The 23,307-nt window shown below is 39.1% G+C and overlaps 1 protein-coding gene and 1 long non-coding RNA gene across 7 annotated transcripts in view; both read left to right on the top strand.

Moving 5' to 3' along the window:
- The first annotated feature begins 706 nt into the window (after positions 1-706).
- Positions 707-1,702, top strand: LOC122083455. The gene is made up of 2 exons (XM_042651266.1): positions 707-762; positions 853-1,702. The coding sequence occupies exons 1-2, from the start codon at positions 709-711 to the stop codon at positions 1,435-1,437; spliced, it is 639 nt and encodes a 212-aa protein (XP_042507200.1). The 5' UTR covers positions 707-708; the 3' UTR covers positions 1,438-1,702.
- Positions 1,703-5,547: 3,845 nt separating this feature from the next.
- LOC122084238 overlaps positions 5,548-23,307 on the top strand; it is a 33,892-nt gene continuing 16,132 nt past the window's right edge. For 2 of the 6 annotated variants that reach the window (XR_006141850.1, XR_006141851.1), the window contains exons 1-2: positions 5,548-6,696; positions 6,909-7,002. This is a non-coding gene — a long non-coding RNA (uncharacterized LOC122084238). Of the gene's footprint in view, positions 6,697-6,908; positions 7,003-8,108; positions 8,175-23,307 lie in introns of all 6 variants that reach the window. The other 4 variants (XR_006141854.1, XR_006141852.1, XR_006141849.1 and 1 more) reach the window with 2 other exon arrangements.

Raw genomic sequence — 23,307 nt, 5'->3', positions numbered from 1 at the left:
GACTCAGAGGAAACAATGTTGGAATGACCTGATATGCCACCAATATATCGATTTTATACTGTTATGTGATGTCTTTTGTTGTTAACTTAAAATCACTTTCATTTCACAGGTCATTTCCCTTTGATATTAGTTTTGGGTCAGTGGGTTATGTTGGGCTTATTGAGTTCATGATATTGAGTTGTTCCATAACTAGAATTTTCACTTCATTGCAAACTGATACACATATTCTTTTACTGACTAATGGAAATTCTTTGGGTTGAAAGTATTATTTTTTTGCTTTATGTTTCTGTTTCGTCATGACTATTATGCATTGGATACACTCGGTCTAGATTTCATTTTGTGTTTGGTTGTTATGTTTTACCATAAATTTTGGTAGCCTCAAAGGATATTATTTTATCTCAGTATGCTAACTTTTACACTAACTTATAATGTATAGCTATTATGTCTGAAAGTAGCATCCCTGCCATTAAGTGGTCAGAATTTGAGACCACTGTTTTCATTGAAGCAATGAAAGAAGCTGTAATAAATGGTCACAAATCCGGTAATTCATTTAACAAAACTGGATGGGAGAACATTACAAAGCAATTTCAACAGGCTTTAAATCGTCCAGTTGGGAGAGAACAGTTACGCAATAAGATGAACAAGTTGAAACACGAGTATCAACAATTCAAGAGACTACTTGACACAACTGGATTTGGGTGGAACTCAATGACAAAAGCAGTCACAGTTGATGATGAGGGTGTATGGGATAGGGCAATACAGGTACAATAGATTTCAGTAGCTAGTTCAATTATTTAAGAATTAGATTACAATGAGTAGTACATCTAAGTGATACACTTACTGCTTATGCAGGCAAATCCAGGTTGGTTGAAGTACAAGAAGTACGGACTAAACAATTGGCCAGAGTTGAGCATGGTATTTGGGGATGCATATGCTAGAGGTAACTTAGGGGTTGATAGTGCTCAAGATTTGGATGGCATCGAAGATATTAATACAGTTGATATTGAGCAAGTCTCTCACTCCCCCAGTACCCCGGTGCATATAAGCATGTCTGACCCCTTTCATGAGGATACTCATACTCCAACTCAGACGACCACAAAACGAAGTCTTGATAGGACACCTACGGGACGAAGAAAAAAAAGCGCCAATAAGAGAGATAGCCACGTGAAGGATTTGTATGGGAAGTATTTATCTATTAAAATTGATAAAGCATCCAGTACTTCTGTTACATCTCCTGTTCGTGGTGGAGTAGGTGCATCTTGTCCTCGAGATTTCAGTGTGAGTGCATGTGAGGCGGTGATATCCTCCATACCGGATATATCAAAGGAGATATATTTGAAGGCCACCAGTCGTATGTGTACTGATCCTAGTTGGAGGGAGTTGTTTGTCTGTGCAGAGCCTGCGAAGAGGATTTGGCTTTTAGATGCGTTGGAGTAGTTGATGTTGTGTTTGAATGCTACTTTTGATAATTTTGGATTTGGGACTCTACTTTTGGGGGATGTGTAATTTTACTTTTGGAGATACATTGCATGACTTGACTTTTATTTCTTTTGTGTTTTTTTCCTATTATTGATGTGTGTAATGTTGAACATGTTGTTTGGGTTGAGACGATGTGTCAGCTTGTTATGTTTAACAGATATTTGTTTCCAATTGTGTAGTAATTGTTTATTTATTGCAGTTATGTCAAATGCATTATGTGAAACTTCAAGTGATGAAGAAGATATGATCATTCACATGGGAATGGAATTACTGAGTGAGTCTGTATATATTCGAGAACCATGTCGGGATAGTGTATTTCCAGGTGCTGTCATGATGCATGAGGTATTGAATGGGCATGGCAATAGATGCTATGAAGAGTTTAGGATGGAACGTCATGTATTCCTTAACCTATGTGACTACGTTAGACATAGGGGGTGGTTGAAAGATACGACCAACATCCGAGTGGATGAACAGCTTGGAATGTTCCTATGGATTGTTGGGAAGGGTTCAAGTAATAGGGACACCCAAAATCATTTCAACCACTCAGGAGAAACAGTTAGTCGGACATTCAATGTTGTCTTGATTGCAATGCAACGCCTGGCTAAGGAGAAAATCAGACCGCCAGACGTCAATATGATACCGATAGAAATTGCACAGAACCCGAAATACTACCCTTTTTTCAAGGTAAATATGTTAATATGATACATGTCTGTAATTAAATATATGACTGTTTATATTCTTATATGTACTGGCCATTTAATTGTCAATATATGTCAGCATTGTATTGGCGCCATTGATGGTACACATATCCATGCGGTAGTTCCAAGAGAGGATCAAATTCGATATAGGAATCGGAAGGGGATCACAACTCAAAATGTGATGTGTGCATGTTCATTTGATATGCGATTCACATATGTGTATGCGGGTTGGGAAGGTAGTGCAAACGATTGTCGAGTACTTGAACAGGCAAGAAGTGATCCTCGATTGCGCTTTCCTCATCCACCTCCAGGTATTAACTTTATACTAATAAATTAGATTTTTCATTTGAGTGTATACATAATAATATATATTAATTTTTGTCTGTAGGAAAGTATTATGTTGTCGACTCTGGGTATGCTAGCCAATCTGGATTTTTGACACCATTTCGGGGTGAGAGATACCATCTACCGGACTATAAAGGGCGTAGAAAATCCCCAAGAACAGCGAAAGAGTTGTTCAATTATAGACATTCATCACTTCGGAATGTTATTGAACGCACATTTGGGGTATTGAAGAACAAATTTAAAATTTTAAGGCTAATGCATCAGTTCCCAGTGGAAACTCAGGCATCAATTGTACTGGCATGTTGTGGGCTACACAACTATATTCGAGAAGAGCATATTGCTGACGCAGAATTCGTGGGGATGAGCGATGATTTAAAAGTTGCAGAAGATGACTTGAATCCGCCACATGAGGATTTCGTTGATCATTCTACAATACAATCAAGTCAACGAAATCGGGCAAAAGAGATGAATGCCACTAGGCTAATAATTACAAATGCAATGGCTAGACAGCAAAGGATGCCAGAACTAGTTGAAAACTAAAACTGATAACTATTTTGCCAAAACTGAAAACCTAAATTGATGTTTCAACCCACGTAGTACTTGTTTTATGGTACATTTATATATGTGGTACAAGTTGATATATTATTATGAATGTCATATATTTGGATGCTATATTAATTTTTTTGATAAATAAATTTCTGTTACAGATGACGTCTTCTATGCCCCCACTCATGATAGCAACTTGTGAAATTTGTGGGAAGAGTTGTGGGAAATATACAACCAAGTCGGGTAAAAATATTGGAAGAGAATTTTTCAAGTGTGAAGATTCATGTAATTTTTTTATGTGGGTGGACCAACTACATCTATGTAGATGTGGTAAAGGTCAATGCAAAGTACGAACTGCGATGAAAGGTCCAAACAAGGGACAGTATTTTCTATGTTGCCCAAGTTCAACTGGGGTAATTTATTTCTACTATTGACCTATATCTATAGATAATTTCTGATTTTTATTTAATTCGATGTTAAATTTCAACGACCCTAATCACATCTATTATTTGATATAGGCTGATAACCGTGGATGTGGTATGTTTGTATGGTTGAAAGATGAAACACATAGTGATACCATACAACATACATTACGTTCAGAAAGCTCAAGCTCAACATCAACATCATCCAGACCACTTTCCGTTTCAAACGAGTACATGAAAGGATATCTGGAAGGGACACTTAAAGGATTAGAGGACCAAAAAAATAAGATGAAAGACATCCTCCATGCATTCAAGTCTTTAGACTTGGAAAAAAAATGAAAATTTGGGGAATTATGTAATAGTTAACTTGCACAAGGCATTGTTAATACTGTATTTTATTCATCCTTTGGAAACCATGTTTTTTTCATTGGTGTGTAATATTTTATTGTCCCAAAAAAATTTATATGCTTATAGTATTTTAATGTTATTTTTGTAATTATTGACTTAAAAGAAAAGTAAAAAAAAAAACTGTTTCTGAAACAAGCATTACCAAACGGCAGAAATGTCGTTTCTGCGTTCTGAAACTGTTCTAGAAACAGATTCACCAAACAGCTTTAAATCGTTTAAAAACGGTGTTTTGACACAGAAACTGAAATTTCCGTTTCTGACACGAAACGGAGTTTCTGGAACAGAAACGATACCAAACGGGCCCTACATCAACGCATCTCAAGCCTCGCAATCGAGTGATTCCCCTTCACCATTCCTTACGGAAAACCCGATCTTTAAATAGATAACATTCACCTGAATCTTTAACATCCTGAAGACCTCACCCCACCTTGATGAACTTATTTATAATTATTTTTAATTAAATCAATCATTCAAAATCCAAATGATAGAATAGGTTTATATAACAAATTAATTATTTGGTCGATAAAACGGTACCCAATGATGCACCTGCACACCAATGCCTATGGCCAATGTGAGGGTATACAAAAACTTCGGCATGCAGTCATTTTACATCCATTATGTCTTTAGTGTAGATACATGCTATCGGATAGTGTTATTTCTTCCTAATTGTTCGTGCCTTTTATGAGAATAGTTCATAAAGAATTGTTCATGATATTTTTTTTTTCCTATTAGAGTAGGCTCTTGGGGGAGGTTTGATTTTGTTTAGGCGTAGAAACAACTGATTTTTTTTTTCATTTATGTGCTTAAAAATGATTTTTAGAATTACATCTAAAAAGGTAATTGATTTTTCTATTTCCTGAAACGTTTTCATGAGTGTGGTCGGATTCAAAACACGAGTGAAGGCACGATGTTGTAGGTATGTAGTTCATGGGCGAAGGCGAGACGTTGGACTTGCAGGTATACTTCATAGGTATGAACTTCAAAATGACACAAAAATGGAGTAAAACGTTTCTGGAAACAAAATCAAACGAGCGAAGGTGTAGTGTTTTCATGAAACCGTTTAGGATCTAAAATCATTTAATAAACGATTCGATTTTATTTCCGTTATATGAACATTTAATAAATTGTTGAATCGAATTGAACCTGAGGGTTGATGCGAAAGAGGAGAGGGCCAAGAGAGTCAAGGGTGAGGGATTCGAGAGTCGAGACTGAGTAGGAAAGAAACAAAAGTCATGAGCATTGTTGCAAAAGTACTCATGAATGATAAAAACATGAAATTTTAAGGGACTGTTGGACAACGTTTCTTTGTCAAGAAACAACAGAAACATAAATTTTCGTTTTAAGGAGTTTGATAAACCTTGTTTGTAGAAACATTTTCCGCAGGCAATGGTGTTTAACAGTCGTTGATATGTGCAACCACAGTTTCTATGATGCTTTATCTCATTGATATGTGCAACCACAATTTCTAGCCAAATGATGCAAAGAGCCTAAAGATGGTAGTTAAGGTGAGAATTGTTCTCATATATTTTAGTTACTCCAATGGATACCGACAAAAAGAAACCCCATTCCTATATATATATATATATATATATATATATATATATATGATTTACTTTGTTTGGTCTACCGGGTTGTAACAGAGAGACAGATCAAAGGGGATGATGCAATTACCCTAAAGTATGGTTGTTTGAACAATGATTAAGCAAATTGCAAAACATTGCAAAACTGAGGTGACTCGAAATATGGAAGAATCGGTTAGATAGATTTCCGATTTTAACGCTGAAGCCGCGATTGAAGTTGAAGACAGTTGAGAAAGTGATTCGAAAACCTGTAAATGGGTAAGGATCGAAGTGTGTTAGAAAGAGAACGAACAACAGTCAATGTGTATCGCTGGTTTTTATTTCTAAACTCTAAGTCAGAGAGAGCAAGAAATGAAAGGAAAAGGGAGAATTAACCTATCGTTTTAGGGATTTTAGATTTGGGAGAAGTTCTCCAACCTTGACGAACCTAGGGCACCGAACTTCAATCCTTCCCACTGCCTCCGGTCTCACAACGCCTTTGGGTTCTTGAAATCGGAGGTAGAACTCGAGGAACTTCATGATTTCTTCTACACCTTTTGTAGCCCACCCACTCCCAACATCTCCATCTTCAATATCGTTACCTTGGTTTGCAGAACAGAGGATGAATCTCTGCAACTTGAGAAGACAAAGCTCTGTTCCTTCACGGGAGCGCCTTCGCAGGCCTTCACTGGACTTGCATCATATTCATCTCGTTGCCCTGTAGTTACAGCCGCGGCTAAGCGGAGGAGTACGACCTGCTGAAATCCTGAGCGGAGGAGTACAATGGTGCTGAAGGCAGGTTGTATCGTGAAAGAGGGGTATTTCGTCGGGCATGGGGTTATTGTTAAGGTGAAATATTGTTTCCGGAAACGGCCACTCGTTTCGTCAAAACCTTTTCTTGAACCAGAAATCATTATAAATTTCAATTTCTATTCCTAGAAATAGGTGAAAGGAAACCCGGTTATCAAATGCTTTTGTTCCCGTTTCTCCATTTCTTGGGACAGAAAAACATGAACACCTGAAACAAAACGTTGTCAAATTAGTTCCATCAAATATGGCCACTGGAATTTCTCTTATTATGCCCTCTTTCTCCCTTGTATGCAAGTGTAGCCCACTGTCAAGATCATTTCCTTGTTGCTCGTGCAAGTGTAGCCCACTGTTTCGCTGCAAAGATCCCTTGCGTTGCTAGATGGTGGAAGAGTTACGTTCCTAGGAAACCCTGCCTTTGTGGTGCTTAAGGTAACTATTCTCTCCCTTCTTGTAAAGTTTTGTCATACCCAATTCCCAAATGAGGCATGGTCTATAGTTTCTAATGGATTAGAAGAACTAAAATTTCTTTTTTCCTACGTTTACCAATGCACCACACATTTGCATGTTATTAATTTTAGGCATTAGTTGCCACGATTGTTAGTCTTGAAAATCTTCATTTAAAAAGGGCGTACCCAATGCAGGAGGCTCTGCCAACGCGAGGTCTGGGAAGGTTCATAATGTACGACCCCCACTTCGGAGAGAGGCTGTTTTCCAACTCAAACCCAAGACCACTAGGTTGCAACGAAATCTTCATCGATGAAAACAAATGCCAGTTTTGAACCAAGCTGTCCAGCCCCTCCTACATGGGTTTTTGTAGGGATGTCTGAAAGCCTTACAGACTTTTCAGTTGTTCTGCAATTTAGATAAGAGTGTTGACCCATTTCTTGTCTATCGGCCTATCCTTGGGTAGCTACCTTTGTTTGTCAGCAAGCCATCTCCGACTCATCAATTATGTGGCCATAATAGTGGTGGCATTCAATGCGTAATCCAAAAAAGGGGGACTGATTCCAATCTGATCCTGCCTGTCACTCTGGTGGCTGGCGAATTGGTACTACTACTTAGTTGAGTTTAGTGAGAAGTTATAGCTTCTGGCCCGAAACGGTTGGTATGGCTGACCCGAATTGAAGTAGTAGTGTAGGCCAAGTATGGGAAGATAGAACTAATAAATCAGTACCAATGAACCCCAACAGTAAATATGTTGGATCCATATGAATATATTCAAGTGTTTCTGATTCATCAAGGAAATGTGATTGCTAATTAGTTGACATGGTGTATAAATATGCTGATTCTTTGGGGTCTGTATGGTTGGAAAACTTGCTGAGTTCATCATGTCTCTGGAGTATATTTGTTAAGAGAATACAGACAGGTTGCACTATATGCACACAATTAAATGACCTGGGAGTATAGGATAGCCTTCAACGCAAGTGAATCACTCTTATGATGCTGAACTAAAATTTTTTTCAGAAAAGAAACCACTGAAGATTCATAAATGAAGCAAAGGAAAAGTATAGGGTTCTGTTCGAATCTCCACAGTCATCATTTTAGTATTAGAAGTCTCAACATTAAACAGCTTACAATATTTTATTTAATTACCAATAGTGCATGATTGCATTTATGTGTGGCACAAGTATGGATTTTGCTAGCTCTTAATTTTAGCTAAAGATGCTGCAAATCCTCTTTTATGAACATAGATTCTGAATGAAACATGCAGTCGGGTATCAAGGCAGCTTGTATCTCTTGTTTCTTCTGATAGTAATTAAGCTGAGGAACTGGGATTCTTTGTGATGGGCAAGTTTCCATCATAAGTGCACTTCATGACATCTGGTTTCCTCACCACGCAGGGTCCCACTTTTCTAGGTTTGGGGCGGATATCCTGCACACCAAGAAGTACTATCAATTTTAAAGAGGTGCGAAAGTGCATAAAATACATTTGTATAACTATTTACAAATTACAAGTGATATGATATATGATTATGCCAAAGGAAACCTGACTTCATATGTTCTAGGAACTGTATAATTGGCTGCTTGGATGGTGTTGTAGCTCATCAATCTGGAGGGCTCTCTTGGAAGGGCAACTGCGCAAAATTGCACAGTTCATAACCAATCCAGTTATGTTTGTCTCTTATTTTTGGACCCTCTAAGGCCCTCATTGTTGATCCTATACTTCACACTAAAGCATTTGATACAGGCCATAAGTAAAACCATTTAAAAGGAATAGATAGGCCAGAAGCTGTGCCAACTTTACTTTTAATGATCCTGGAAAAGTGTGAAAAATCTTTGGAGGATATTCTGAGATAGAGATTGCAATCGTTGCACCATATTGCAATGGTAACATGCTAGTCCAGTTTTTGAGGCGAAAAATATGCTGGTCTGTATTTGTGACAGCTGCGTTTGAGCAACAAAAGGGACTGGCATGAGGATTTGAGGATTGTGCTTCTACTTCCATACAATGAACAGATGGTGCACTTGCTGGAGATATATACTGGATCTTCTTAGTTAGTTCTAGATGATCCCTCAAACTTGGTTATTTCCATAATTACAGAGGAGGAAGGTGGTAGAAGTTTTGGTCCCAGACTAAAAAGAGCAGAGATGCTAGAGCCACAATTTTGTTCGAAGAACCTAGGAGTGATAATTGTTTCTTCAAGAAATTATATTTCCAGAGAAGCCACCTGAGTAAAGTAGCATGGATAACTATAATACAGATAGGGAGGAATGCTGTGATTTAGCTGTTAAAATTGTGGCAATTTGAGAAGGGTATAGAAGATGAACCAGTGAAGTTGAGAAAACTGCAAATTGATAATATACTGTCATTGATGTTAATGTATCCAGAAATTTTGTAAGTGGAATAATTTTGCTATATGGTCAAATATAGCTGTTGGAATTGCAAAAGTTATACAAGCATTGGAGAATCAACTATTCCTGAAATTCTTGCTTCGCAGGGGCAGGCTGATAGCAAAAGATACACCTGACAGACCACATTTTATATCCAAGATTAGTATAGCAACATAATTTCTAATTTTCCATCTCTCTCTTTCTCTGTCTGTGGAGAAGAACTTAGACCTGTTCTTTAGTGTATCCAAATTTAGAGATGTAGTCAATGGCATTGAGTACTGCAAGCTTGAATGCGATACTTGCATCAAGGTAATGTTGCTTCCCAGTCTCATCTAAACTGACACCCTCAAATACCAACCATTCTGAGAACCTTGGTTCAATTGGGCCAATCTCAAAGATTGGGTTTACATGAACAGGAGTTGGACCCATTGGTGTTAGGTACTCTCGCATTCCACCCCTTATGATTTCACTCCTGAGACCAGGAAACTTTCATCCTTGATTAGCTATGAGAAAAGAAAGGGAATGAGATGCAATTTTTTTTTTTTTATATAGGACAAGCAATAACTACATTAACCAAGTTTTGGTGAATTATGCTGGACAAGCTTCTGGGAGGGAGAATATATGTTTGATCTGAATTTAAAAGAACAAGAAAAATCCATTAACCTATATAGTGTAACAGATTCAGTTTGTCGCCTCGCTTCTGAAAAACTTTGTGAAATGAAGATACATGGTCTTTTACACTTTACTGTTGATATTTTGATGTTTGAGGAATTTGCAGAAGGAATGTCAGTGCAAATGATTTTGAATTTTTTTGAACTTGTGATTGAGGATGTCATAGGTTGAAATTCCATATCATGGTATTATCTTAGAAACTTCACTTAATACAAACAAAATTGTCCACAGGAATACAGAAATATGAACAATAAGTTAAGAAAATTGCTTGAGCTCTAGGAATCCATTCATCTCTATTGCTCCACATTGTGAGACTTCACCATCACCTTGGGAGAAGTGCATGTCACCCGTGCTAAAATTTGCTCCATCTACAAATACTGGAAGGTATATTTTTGAGCCTGTGCTAAGATTCTTGATGTCGCAATTTCCTCCATTTTCTCTTCCAGGGATTGTCCTTGCAGCTTCCTTTGAAATTTTTTCCCATTCAGGTGTTCCCTGTTCGATCTGCAGGGGGCATCTAACCATCAGATTGTTCTTGTTTGCCCATATGATATTAGTGGATCCACATTCTATGGAATTTAGATATTTTTAACTTGATTTTTTTGTCATAGGGTCTTAGCTGCACATAAAATGTTGGAGAACACATAGAGGAATGGCCACAAGACCACTAACTGTTTTATGGTTGAAATTGGACATTTTCACAATCAAGGAAAACAGGAAAAAATTTGAGGAAGAAACTGCACAAACTTTGATAAATGTTTTACTGTCAGACCAAACAGTTTGCACAATGAGCGCAGTAAGACCCTGTGAATCATACCTTTCCAAGAACACAGCCTTCTGATGTTGGCAGGCATGCGAATGGTCGTTGGTGCAGATGCTCAGACAATGTCAGAGACTTGTGGCCTTTTTCTGAAAGTTCTCTTTCCCTTTCATTCCATATGTTTAGGAGCTCCATTGATGGTGCAGTGCCAATAACTCCAGGGTGAGTTATACCAGGAAATTGCACACCTGCCAGAAGGAGATAAAATGCAGGGGTATCATAATATCTGGCACATACTAGTCGTTCCTTCAGTTACTTTCTTCTAGTTGAACTAGTTCAGGAAACACTTTTGGATTTTTTTATTTTTAATTCTATTGTTTCTTTTTCCTTTTGTAAGTCCCATAGCATGCTTAAGGTAAGTGGAAATAAAGTGGTTACTTTACCTGGTATCTGAGGGGAGCGAGCATATATCCCTTCAAAATACCAAATAGCTTTTTAATGCAGGAGTAGATTACAAGAAACTACCCCAGCAATTTATAACCCCAAACAATACAAATAGGAGCAGGAAACAAAGAAATAAGACCATCAAATAAACCCCCAAGGATACCATACCCATATAGGAGCAAAACTAGCCCATTACCAACCCAATAGGAGAGAGAAAGATCTTCTATAGAGCTGGAGAAAAAAAGGTGCGGCCAGGTCTGTGGGAGTCAGATTGAGCTGCACTTTTTGGTGTAGATAGTCCCTAGGGAGGGTACAAAAAACCCCAAATATGAAGGGCTTTTGACGGCTAGTTATGGAGTTATGCGCTTTCTTGATTTTCAGACCTAGGAGAGAGAATGTGAAGAATTCTGCAGGAACAACAACTTGTCTTCTTCAGATAACTTTCAAGAGAGGACCGATTGATCTTCTTAGTATAGAACCGGTCCTCCAAAGAATCTGCAGATCAGATCTCAAACTTGAGCAGCAATGAGGGTCGATTGGCTTCAAGAACAAGAACTCTTTGGCTGGATGATTCTGATTTTGTATACTTTAACAGGTCTGAACTTCTAATAACAAAAACAAAAAATAAAAATAGAAAAAGAAGAATCGATGGAGGGTTGAGAAGGGTGAAAGAGAATAAAGGAATGGACATCTCACCCCTTAGGTTTTGGGTATCACACCCCTCAAAGGTTTAGGCATATCACCTCTCAATAACAACTTTTTTAGCTAAAGAGCAATCACTCAATAATTCATTCATTCAAATCTGAAATTATAAGTACATAGGTTTCTCTATTTATAAAGGGCAGAATATTAATCAAACTACTACTAGGAGCTAGTTTCCCAATAAGACTAGACACTCCTACTACAACTAGGAGCTAGTTTCCCAATAGGACTAGACACTCCTACTACAACTAAGAATTCAAAATAGGACTAGGACTTGACTTTATGACTCCAACTTGGGGTATGATTAGCTAACTAATAGTCCATATAGGACTTTACAACCGACCAATGGCCTAATGGCCTTTATTGAATTAAATAGAAACTAACTAAACTAATGAATTAAATCCCGTTTTTCTACCTTCTACCCATATTTTAGGCCCATTAAAGTGGCCCATTTCAAAGAAAACCCATGGGATCAAAGGCCCAACACATATATAACACAACCAAAGGCTTATTTACAATAAAATAAGCCCAAGTGACTTATCTACATCACTTTCATTACAGTAGGAAAATGATCAGTCAGAAAGCTGCCCCCATGTTCTCTATCAAGTGATGCTGTAAAACCCCATTTAGATCCAGGAAGAGGACCCAAGTTGCAGATTTCAACTGCAAGAAGATCACCTGGTTTAGCCGCCATGCCATTTTTGTCCAATACTCGAAAGGTACCGCTGAGATAGTGCTCCTATACCAGTTTTGAAATGGACCATGATTACTAAGATGCTCACTGTGGGATGCAGAAACAGGGGGAGGAAAAGTAATAATAATGATGTAAGATTTGAACAAGCTGAAAATGATCTTTGATATATCACCTTTATAAAATATCTGCATTAGTCATAGTTTAAGCTGAATTTAAAGGTTGTAAGAACACCATGGTTTTGATCTAAGAATTTCAAATTGTGGTCTGTAGAGATGAACAAGTGCCATAACTAATAGGATGGATCTGTGGAATACCCTTTTTTTTTTTTTTTTTTTTTTTTTTCTGGTTTGAAAATGGCAAGACTTATTATTAGCCACTAAGAAGATTCCCCAAGTAGAAACCCTGTTCTTCACATTTATGGTATTTATATCAATAGATGAAGCTTAGGCAAGTTGTTGCTCAGAGGCTACTATACCCCACATACCTGCACCCTGTCATACTTGTCCGAACAGCCTTCATAGATATGTATGTCTATATAGTACAGATTAGAACTACGAGAACTTGGAGAAACTAGTCAGTCTGAATTTGGGTGATGTGTAACTTTGGAAGAGATTTGGTTCTCTGGTTTTTTATTCAAAAGCTTTCTTGTTAAATCATGCCCCCGCCCCTTCTTCAGTATGTTGGTCTGACAAAAAATGTAAAAATTTCTAAAAAAGAAGAAGAAGAAAGAAAGAAAGTTGTACTTACTCCAAAGGGATTTATGTATTTTATATCAAGTGCAGTGTCATTGTCTCCAATTGCTCCTCCAATCGAATCTACCATCTCAACTCTAAACATCTCACCTTCTGTAACCTCTGCAACAGGGGGGATGTCTGGGTGAAAATGGTTGTGAAGAGGTACCTTCTGCTCACATGGCTTCTTCGTCAGGTCGATGGGAACTATTAGTCTTGTAGTAGGAGCCATTACTGAACCAGTGGAGGGTGGGAGTTAAGATATCTGTTATGAGTCTTACAAACAGATAGTCTAAGCATGCTTATATAGTAGGATGATAGAGTGGAGTTGTATAATTTTTATCCATTGGTCCCCTTCAGATATTAATCCCTTTAAAACTCTGTTTCAAATTAATTTCAAACAGGGCATGTTGCATGCAACCCTGTAAAACCAGTATCTAGGAGTGACTATTTTCTATCCAATCACCATTCACCAATCCATCCAGACCCATGCAGCTTCATTATGAGGTTCATGCCTTTCTAACACAGCATATTAATAATACAGCTACCTACAGGGCTACAGGTGAAACTTTTGGATTATTAACATAGTTTATGGTTTGAGGGTGTTGCCAGTCTAATACCCTAACAGATTATTACCTCGGATAGTAACAAGGCACACCCAGGACCTAGTATGATAGTTATTATATTTGATATATCTTTGTTAGTGCCCTGATGGGTTTAGGATAGTTGTTAGCTAAGTTAGAGTTAGTTTCCTGTTTTGATTATGCTTTCCACTTTCCTATTTAGGTTACGACTATGTAATAGGTAGTCTATATTGAATGAAAGGGGAAGAACCAACCATGCGGTTGTGACTCCCAAGTTACACCAATCTCTTTGTCTCTCTCTTATTTCTTCTTCTTTGATTCTTGTTCTCAAATCTTTACATGGTATCAAAGCCATGAAGAAGAAGAAGAAGAAGAAGAAAAAGTGTTATGTGGTTGTCTACTGTAGGTAAAAAAAAATAAAATTCATACTAGTGTCTGGTTTTGTTTGTGTAAGTCCTCGGTTCCTGCTGCTTTGGTTTTTGTCTGGTGTGAGAGGTATCTCACACGATTAAAATTATATCTGCTACTGTCAAGTGATTGAAGGAGACCATTCTATCCATGCTTGGCTTGGTTTCCTGTTGAAGGAGAAGGTTTCTGGTTTCTTAAGAAAAGGGGAAACTAGGGTATTGATGGAGGTTCTCGTTGAATCAAAGGTTGGCTTCTGCTGGTTCGATCGTCTCGACTGGTTGCTTCTGGTTTCTGATTTGGAAGTCTCGTTGTCGAAGTCTGAATCTACTACTCGGTTATTGTTTTGATGCAATCGTCGCTGCCCAAATCGTCTTTCGATTTCTGTTGGTTGAAGATGTTCCACTTGAAGTCGATGGCTTTCCTGGACTGTGGTTCCATGACTCTCCAGGTTTGAAGACAGCAACTGGTTCTACTTTTTCTGTAATTCAAGGTCTCTTTGCTTGGTTACAGCCCTCTCCAATCCCTTTTTTCCTCTGAATTTGAGAAACAGTGCATGTTTCTCGGTTGCAATACCCCTTCTTTCCTCTTGCTTGATGATACTTGATTTTCTGATTCATGGGCTGCTATTATTGATGTTGTGATGTTTGTCGATTCCATAATGTTTTCTGCATCTGGTTTTCCACTGGAGGTGGAAGACGACTCACTCGAATTCTGCCATGGATGCATGGTTTTCGCTGCTATTATTCTTCTCTGGTTGTCAAAAGGGAAAGTTGACATCTGTAGCTGTTCCATCTACCATGCGCCGTCAATGTTGCTATTGATTTGCTACTCAAATACCCCCTGAAATTGTTGAGTTTGCTGGTCACAATCTGTTCCCCTGTGATTACTGCTACTCTTAATTCAGTTTGGGAACGAAGGCGGAGATTGGAAATTATTTTCTTGTGGTGCTCTTGGTTATAGGATTCTTTGTGGTGGTTGGTGTTGGAAAATATTTTGTCAGGGCGTACTACTACACTTGAGGGGGAGATTCAAATTATCTTGATTTGACTGATTGTCTATTCAAGATTATGTCTGCTCAAGATTATTTCGTTTGAAGACATTATGCTCATATGTGTCCTCAACAACTATTTTATCTTTTAAAGATGGTATATTCAATTACCTGATGCTGTTTGGTATATTCAACGACCTGATGCTGTTTGGTATATTCAACAATCTAATGTTGTTTGGTTTTCAGCAATCTGATGCTGCCTATTTATCTATGGAGTTTTTTGGGAGATCTCTGTTTGAGGCTCGTGAATACTATTGTTGTAGCTATTGGGAGCTACAGTTTCTGTTGGAGCACCTTCTTTGGGAAGGTCTTTTGTTGTTGAAATGTCTTCTTTGGAAGGGCTTTCACTGGTATTGGAGTGCCTTCTTTGGGAAGGACTTTCGTTACTTTTGGAGTTGTTGATGGCTTTATAATGGTTGATTGGAGTTCTTTCTGTGCTCGTTAGAGTTCTTGTTGATCCAAGTTAGAGTTTTCTGTTGCTATGTATAAACTCCAGCTTGAGGGGGAGTGCTAGAGTATATGAGAGCATGTATCGGTTGGAGGGCTATGGGTGACCATAGACCTCCATACCGTGGGTTTGATATATCTTTGTTAGTGTCCTGATGGGTTTAGGATAGTTGTTAGCTAAGTTAGAGTTAGATTATGCATTCTACTTTCGTATTTGGGTTATAACTATGTAATAGGTAGCCTATCTATTGCATGAAAGGGGAAGAACTAACCATACAGTTGTGACTCCCAAGTTACACCAATCTCTTTGTCTCTCTCTTATTTCTTTTTCTATGATTCTTGTTCTCAAATCTTTACAGTCCCATTCAACTTAGTAGGTCCTATCTGAATAGTATGGTTTAGGTTCCATGACAACCCACCTCACTACCCTCAATTCCCCTTGTAGAGGTAACAGTACTTCTGCCATTTGTAAAGAGGTAATAACATCAGCAAAAAATAAAGAGCGAGACAAATCTTAAAACAGAAATCACTCACTGGAGAAGATGCATATCCTGAGGGCAGCAACTTAATAAACAAAAGAAATCTAGGGAAAACCAAGTAAACACTAATAGAAGTCCGGCAGAGAGCAACAAGGCTTACCGTAGGGCTGTAGTTGTATGGAATGTCTACACTATGGTTGGCAGCAAGAAGGAGATGGGAAGAAGCCTTTCCGAGGCTTGGCAGGGCCTGGTGAGTAGAGGAAAAGGAGGGCAAGAGCTCTTGCGAGGCTCGACATGTCTAGTGATTAGAAAAAGAGGGCAGAGGCCCCTTGCTAGGACTTAGGTAGACCTGAAGTTGACCAAGAGAAAGATAAGGGGTCCTATTGAAACCTGGCGGAGGCTTGGTGAGGCCTGGAGGGGATCATGGGAGGTAGGAACCCCAGGCGGTGTCTTAAATAGACTAGGTGGAGATGTGAGAGGCAGAGAGCCCCAGGCAAGGTCTTAGGGAGACACAAAATTGATTGTGGATGGTAGGGAGTAGGTCTACTGGAGACCAGGCATTGATCGCAAATGGGCAAGGGTCCCTTGGTGGGATTGACTTACCTGGGTAGCGAACGAGAGAGGGGCCGTGGGCCCTGATGGTGCACAACAGTAATCAGGTAGAGGGTAGGGGCCCTTAGTGGTGCACAACAGAGGCTAGGTGCCCTAGTGGGGAATGCCCAAGAGCGAGGGTGCCATAGTAAGGTCAATGGGACTGGTTGTAAGTGAAGGTAGTAGCTCGTCTTAGGTAGCCATGCTCAGCCTTAGGAGGATGAAGCCTCTAATGCATAGGGTTGACTTCTTTTAGTAGAAGAGAAAAAAATACCTGAATTATTGGGCTTTGGTACCAAGTTGATGAGAAAATATTGAGAGAATGAATTGGCTTGTCAGAGATGATAGAGGCTGATGTTATTTATCATGTGATTAGAAATTACAAACAAGGTATGCTTCGGTAGTGCTGAGTCATAATACAATGAGCCTAGATGGTCTAGTCTTCTAGTCTATCCCTGACAGTAACTATTTTCCCCCTTCCAACGGCTGGAAATTTTTGTTATACTCAATACCCACATGAGGTATAATCTATAGTTTCTAATGGATTAGAATAATTACTTTTTTCTTTTGGCATTTACCAATGAATCCGACATGCATGTTATTAATTTAGGCGTTAGTTGATGTTGATTTGGGGAATTGTGACTTGTGCCAATTGACACCGAGCCCTCCTTTTTTTACAATAGTAGGGTCAGGGTTATGAGAGATCACAATGATGAATATGCCCCTATGGAAAATTCTACCTTTATACACACTCCCCCTCAAGTTGGTGCATGGATATCCTACATGCCCAACTTGTAAAAAATAGGATAAAAAGTTTTATTACTAAGCCCTTTGTAAGAACATTTGCTAACTGATCTCCACTTCTTACAAAAGGATTGTAGATAAGGCCTTGCTCCAATTTCTCCTTAATAAAACGTCTGTCAATCTCCACATGCTTTGTGTGATCATGCTGAATTGAATTGTGTGCAATGCTAATGGCTGACTTGTTATCACAGTTTAGCAACATGGTTAATTAAACAGGCACTCCCAAATCTTAAAGAAGTCTCCAAAGCCAAAGTAACTCACGAATACTATGCGCCATGGCTCGAAACTCAGGCTCTGCACTAGACCTGGCCACCACTGCTTGCTTTTTGCTACGCCATGTAACAAGGTTTCTACCAACAAAGGTACAATAGATTGATGTGGATCGTCTATCATCTGAAGAACCAGCTCAATCAACATCAGTATAAGCCTCAAAAAGCATATGAGCAGAAAGAGACGAGCTGATTTCAAGTAACAAAGAACACGAAACAAAACCTCCATATGGGAGTAGGGATCATGCATGTATTGACTCACCAAACTAACAGCATTGATAATGTCTAGTTGAGTATGGGACAAATAGATGGCCATCCAACTAGTCTTTAATATTGACCTTTATCCACATGTTCCCCTTTCTTTGCCTTAAGATGGGTATTAGCTTCAATAGGAGAGAGAGCAATGGGGATGGAGAGATGGGATGGACGATGGAGGGTTTTGGGGAAGAGGAGCTCAACCACTCTGATACCACGTGTTTTTGGGAAATTGTAACTTGTGTCAATTGACACCAAACCCTCCTTTATTTACAATAGCATTGTTAGGCTTATGAGATTACAATGAAAAATATATCCCTATGGACAATTCTACCCTTATACCCACGTTACAACAGTTGTCATGTTTGGTTACAATCTAAAAAATCTCCATTAAAAAAGGGCATACCAAGGATTAAAGTATCGGTATCGGTCACTCCATCAGTCAGGTCATTTTTAGAGACATGTTGGAGTGTAGAGTATCGTATCAGAGATACGCAAGATACACTAAAGATATACATACAAATAGACAAGGTACATATGGAAATACACTTTTGCACAAAAAAAAGTATAAATAAATAAATAAGCAATATATAACATGTATCATGCATAAACACTACAATGGAGAACATAGTATATTCGTATTGAGATACAAGTGCATTAAATTGAAATTGTTATGAAGGATGAGGTTTCTTACATGTAGTTTGCTGTCATTAGTCCCATGAAGATGTCGGGCTGGTTCAAAGTCTTCATTGCTGGGAGGTTCTTTAAGAATAGGAGGGACTAGGATGATGTTTCGCACTTGCCAACATAAGCACAATATTGTTGTTAGTGAAGCCCAGTTTAATCGAGGAACTATTGGTGAATTTTTCCTAAATAACGTGGTCCTGCATGCTAGGAAGGAAGTTATGGGGTTTGCAAGGAGGCAAGAGGCCCCTCTCCTCCCGAATTTTTTTTGGGAATTGTTTATTGGGGGTATTTTTATACTTTCAAGGATTAGTGCTTCTCTATTTAGTGCGTGAGATGCTATATATAGGGGTTATTTTATAAGGAGGTGTCTTGTGAGGGTTTTGAGATTTTGGTTGCATAAAATGAGTTTAGCCCCTTTCTTTAAAGACATATCAACCTGTATTGGTACTTATCATATCGTATCGTACGATACAGATTAATACAGTACGATACATACTGATACATTTGAATTTTTAATTATTCAGGTGTCTCTATGTATGAATTTGTATCGTACCGTATCATATGATTTGGTATGATATGTATTGATATAGTACGATACCAAACAAATTTAAAAGGTCATGTGTCTTATTGACACTCACAAATACTGATATGTATCGGCCGATACGATACGCACTAATACTTTAAACCATGGGGCGTACCCAAGGGGCTCATGCCACTGTGAGGTTCGGGGGAGGATCATAGTGTGATACCCTACTTTCTAAACCCGGTCTAATTAACCGTATTGACTTGGTTTGATCATATAGGGGCTGAACCGAAGAGAACCGACATAGGTACCATATGGAATATGGTAGCAAGGGTGACCTTGAACTCGGGTTGGCCAGACACGACCGAGCGGGTACCAAGTGTAATATGTGCACCTAAGCCTTGCACTTACACGCACCACGAGGCCATGTACAAAAGGTAAAGGTACGTATTAGAATTTGTGAGTGCCAATGTAATCTAATATTATATGGGAGTTTATTCCCATTGAAGCCCACCTGAGATTTAGCCCACTTGAGATAGCTTACCTGAGATATACCCACCTAAGATTTAACCCACCTGAGTTAGCCCACTTGAGATTTAGAAGATATTTGGGGGCCCAAGTATAGAAGGGGGGAGACATTAATTGTCTTTTCCCTCATTAATGTTAGTTGGTTGATGGAAGAGTAAAGAAGAGAGAGAAAGAAGAAGAAAGGAAAAGAGGAAGAAGAAGAAAGAAGAAGAAGGGGAAGTTGACCGTAGAGCTTCACCGGAGCTGGTTCTTGGTATTTTGAGCCCGGATTTATGATCAGCTCGCCGAGGTCTTTGATTTGAGGTAGGTATTGCACACTTTCCAAGGATTCTTAGGAAAACCCCATCCTTAAACCCTCTTTTTAATTTTTGGGAAAGAACTCACTTGGATCTTGCTAATCCTACTTGGATAATCAAATCTAAGGTCTAATGGAATGTGTGTATAATGATTTTGAAGGATTTGAAGGGAGTGTTGGTGAAGATCTAGAATAATTGGAGGTTCTTGAGCAAAATAAGTGAAATTTGGGGTTTCATTGGTGTTCTTGAAAAAGAGGTAAGAATCTTAATTTTCTTTTGATTTGATCTTAGATCTAGGTTGAGGGTACGTGATTCGACCTTAGACAAGTGATTTGAGTTGCCGGATTGTCCCCAAACAAGTTCCCTAATCCGGAGGAAAGTCAGGAATGATGTTGGAAAAATTTCGTTCAAAGACTGGGGGGTATTTTTACTCCACCTGTCTTCCGGTTTTAGCCCACCTGAGTTCTTAGAACTCAGATTCTAGGCTTTGGAGATACCGGCGGGCTACATAGCCCCGGTCTTCTAGTTTTAGCCTACCTGAGTTCCCAGAACTCAGTTTTTAGACTCTGGAGTAATCGATAGCCCACCTGAGTTCCCAGAACTCAGTTTCTAGGCTCTGGAGTAACCAGTGGGCTGAAACTGGCGGGCTACATAGCCCACCGGTCTTTGGCTCTAGCTCATCTGTCTTTCCAGAATTCTCAGAATTGGTCCAAATTTGATGGTAACCCCTATTTATGATTCTAAACCCAATTTTAGTGTTCAAACCTGATGATTTTGACCCCAAAATAGTGAAATGATAAACCATTATGTTTATGATAGGTTACACTCAATATACGCGTATCCACACATTGAATTTTTTTCGTACAGGGTACAAGCACTGAGTACACATACAAGTAAGTGGGGAGTGGACTCTGATTTAAATTCAAAATGTTATGCATCATTTAACATGTGTTAGTATAGCCATGTCATCATATTACTTGTGTAGACTAGACATCATATATGCCATATCACGCATTGTATTTGCATTTACATAACATGCTATGCTTTAATTTATGATGAATATCCTTTATGTCTTGATGTATGTGATGGAAGAATTTTATTTGGACATGACCTATGTGCTAGATTAGATACCGTAATCGGCTTGGAAACGAGTGTATGGTGGCACGTGGTATGGGAAGCGGCGCCATCGTGTAATCGTACTATGCTCATGTAGTGGCATGTGGCTAGGATATGATTTACCCTTATGCTAGGACCCTTCCCAATAGGGGTTTACGTGTTGGGGGATCATTGGGGGGAAGCATCGGGTTGTGGTTGTCGAACTCTTGCAACGGTTAGAAGTACGCACGACTGATGGCTAGGACAGTCGGTAACCTCGGTGATATATTCAGAGGGCCGATCGTACTGCTTTTATTTTGGGTGGAGTCACCCATTTGCTTTCTGTCATTAAATTTGCCAGGAGTCGGCTCGCTTTTTAAATTCCCATACCAACGGTGGGCCTTCTCCGACAACCCTATGGGTGTATAGCCAGATGGGGTTCGTGGCTCGTACCCAAGGCATGCGGGCACTGTGGTTGTGAGTAGCAAAAAACCTATAACCTAGTAATGTTGTTTGGCTAATAGGGTTAAAATGAATTGCATGTAGGCGCATTTGTGTTGTGACTGTTTGTGTGATTTTCCTTGTGTGGTCTTCCTTTCCACTTACTGGGCTAGTGAGCTCATCCCACGTGCACAACTCTTTTTAGGTGATTTTGCAAGTTACCCGCCTGGTGATCAAGAGCAGGGCCCCACTGTGGAGTTTCCCTCTGAGGATTGGTGGGTCCCTGACGAGTTCGGGCACAGTGCCAATTGCACGTGCGAGGATTGTGTTGCATGGCAGCTGTGACTCCCGAGTGATTCTTTTGATTCTTTTTTATGTACTCCCTTTTGTTACTTGATGCTTAAATTGTTGTATTTTTGTATATATATATATCATGCCTTCGGGCCCAATTGTATATGATTTTTATAACTGAATTTGGGTATCAAGTATATGGGAAACGATTATAGGTATTATTATGAATAGGTCTTCCGCTGAAAATACAGGTCTTATCTTAGTTTAGTAGATGTATATTGTATTGCAGTCACTACATTGTTAATCCTGGCAGGTTTGTGAGTTAATCGGTGTTAACTCGGTCACCGGTTCGATTTTGTGCGAGCGGGTGTGACAACGGTGGTATCAGAGCGCGATGCTCTACCTGCCTATAGCATACTGCTTAGACCTCATAGAAGTGAAGATAAAAAAACCTTATGAAAAGTTAAAAAGCCTTAAATTAAATGAAATTTTTTTTGTAACCATTGCATTCATGGCATGCATGTATTGTTAATATGAATCCTGGTTAACTAGTTTTGGAATTGTCATAATTGAATTCACTTGGTGATATAAATTTTAACAAAATTTCGGCAGCATAACGACATAAAATGAGAAAACCAAAAAATTTTCAAACATAAAATCTGATAGATAACAAGAATAATAAGATAATAACATATGAATGCCGTGTCGACGACCATCAAACCACGCCAGTTTAACATAAGCAAACCATTCAAAAATTTATAATTTTTATCAAGATCACAATTCAAACTTTAAGTACATCAATGGAATAAATTACAAAATGAATGACAGACGCTATCATTTCTTAAAGTTATTCTAGTTCGATCACGTAAGTTAGGCCGGAAAGTCAACTATGAAACCCAAAATAGTTAAGACTGTCAAATAAAGCTGAAAAAAGACAAGTAGAATGATAAGTAGAGGGCCGGAAGAGGAAATAGGCCACCAGCCCCAAACACTAGTTGGAGTCGGAGTCGGAGTCGTTGCTAGAGACATCGAAAGGCTCTTCCAAGTGGACCCGAGAGTCTATGCTGAGACATGTGTCTCAATGAGTGAATCGATCATGGAGGCGCACCACTCTCCTCTATACACGATGGACATTCGTGGAGATCACCCTAGAAGAGTGGTACATATCCCAGGTAAGTCGTTGAAACCTGGACTCTATCTCTCCAAACTGCCTCCACATCTGTAGCTCTCTACTGGAGTTCTCCTCCACTCTCCTAAGAAGCTCCTGCTCGCACTCTCTCCAAGCTGACCTCTAAGCTCAGCCTGACTCTCTCTCAGGGACCTCAACTTTGATAGGATATCCTATAGGATAGGTGCCTCTCCAGTAGGTAGCGGAGCTAAAGTTTGTGTGCTAGAAGCACTAGGCATGTCCGGGCCACTAGCTTTGGCTGATCTAGAACTACCAGCTCCATGGAAAGTA

This window comes from Macadamia integrifolia, chromosome 7, assembly GCF_013358625.1.
Source record: "Macadamia integrifolia cultivar HAES 741 chromosome 7, SCU_Mint_v3, whole genome shotgun sequence".
Classification (NCBI taxonomy): domain Eukaryota; kingdom Viridiplantae; phylum Streptophyta; class Magnoliopsida; order Proteales; family Proteaceae; genus Macadamia; species Macadamia integrifolia.
Note: the sequence above shows the minus strand (reverse complement) of the source record. Positions and strands in the feature narration are given on the sequence as shown.

Excerpts from the sequence above, each read along its gene's own strand:
- LOC122083455 (XM_042651266.1), top strand. The coding sequence starts at position 709 with ATGACAAAAGCAGTCACAGTTGATGATGAGGGTGTATGGGATAGGGCA. Across the intron at positions 763-852 it reads TATGGGATAGGGCAATACAG|GCAAATCCAGGTTGGTTGAA; the intron begins GTACAATAGATT and ends CTGCTTATGCAG.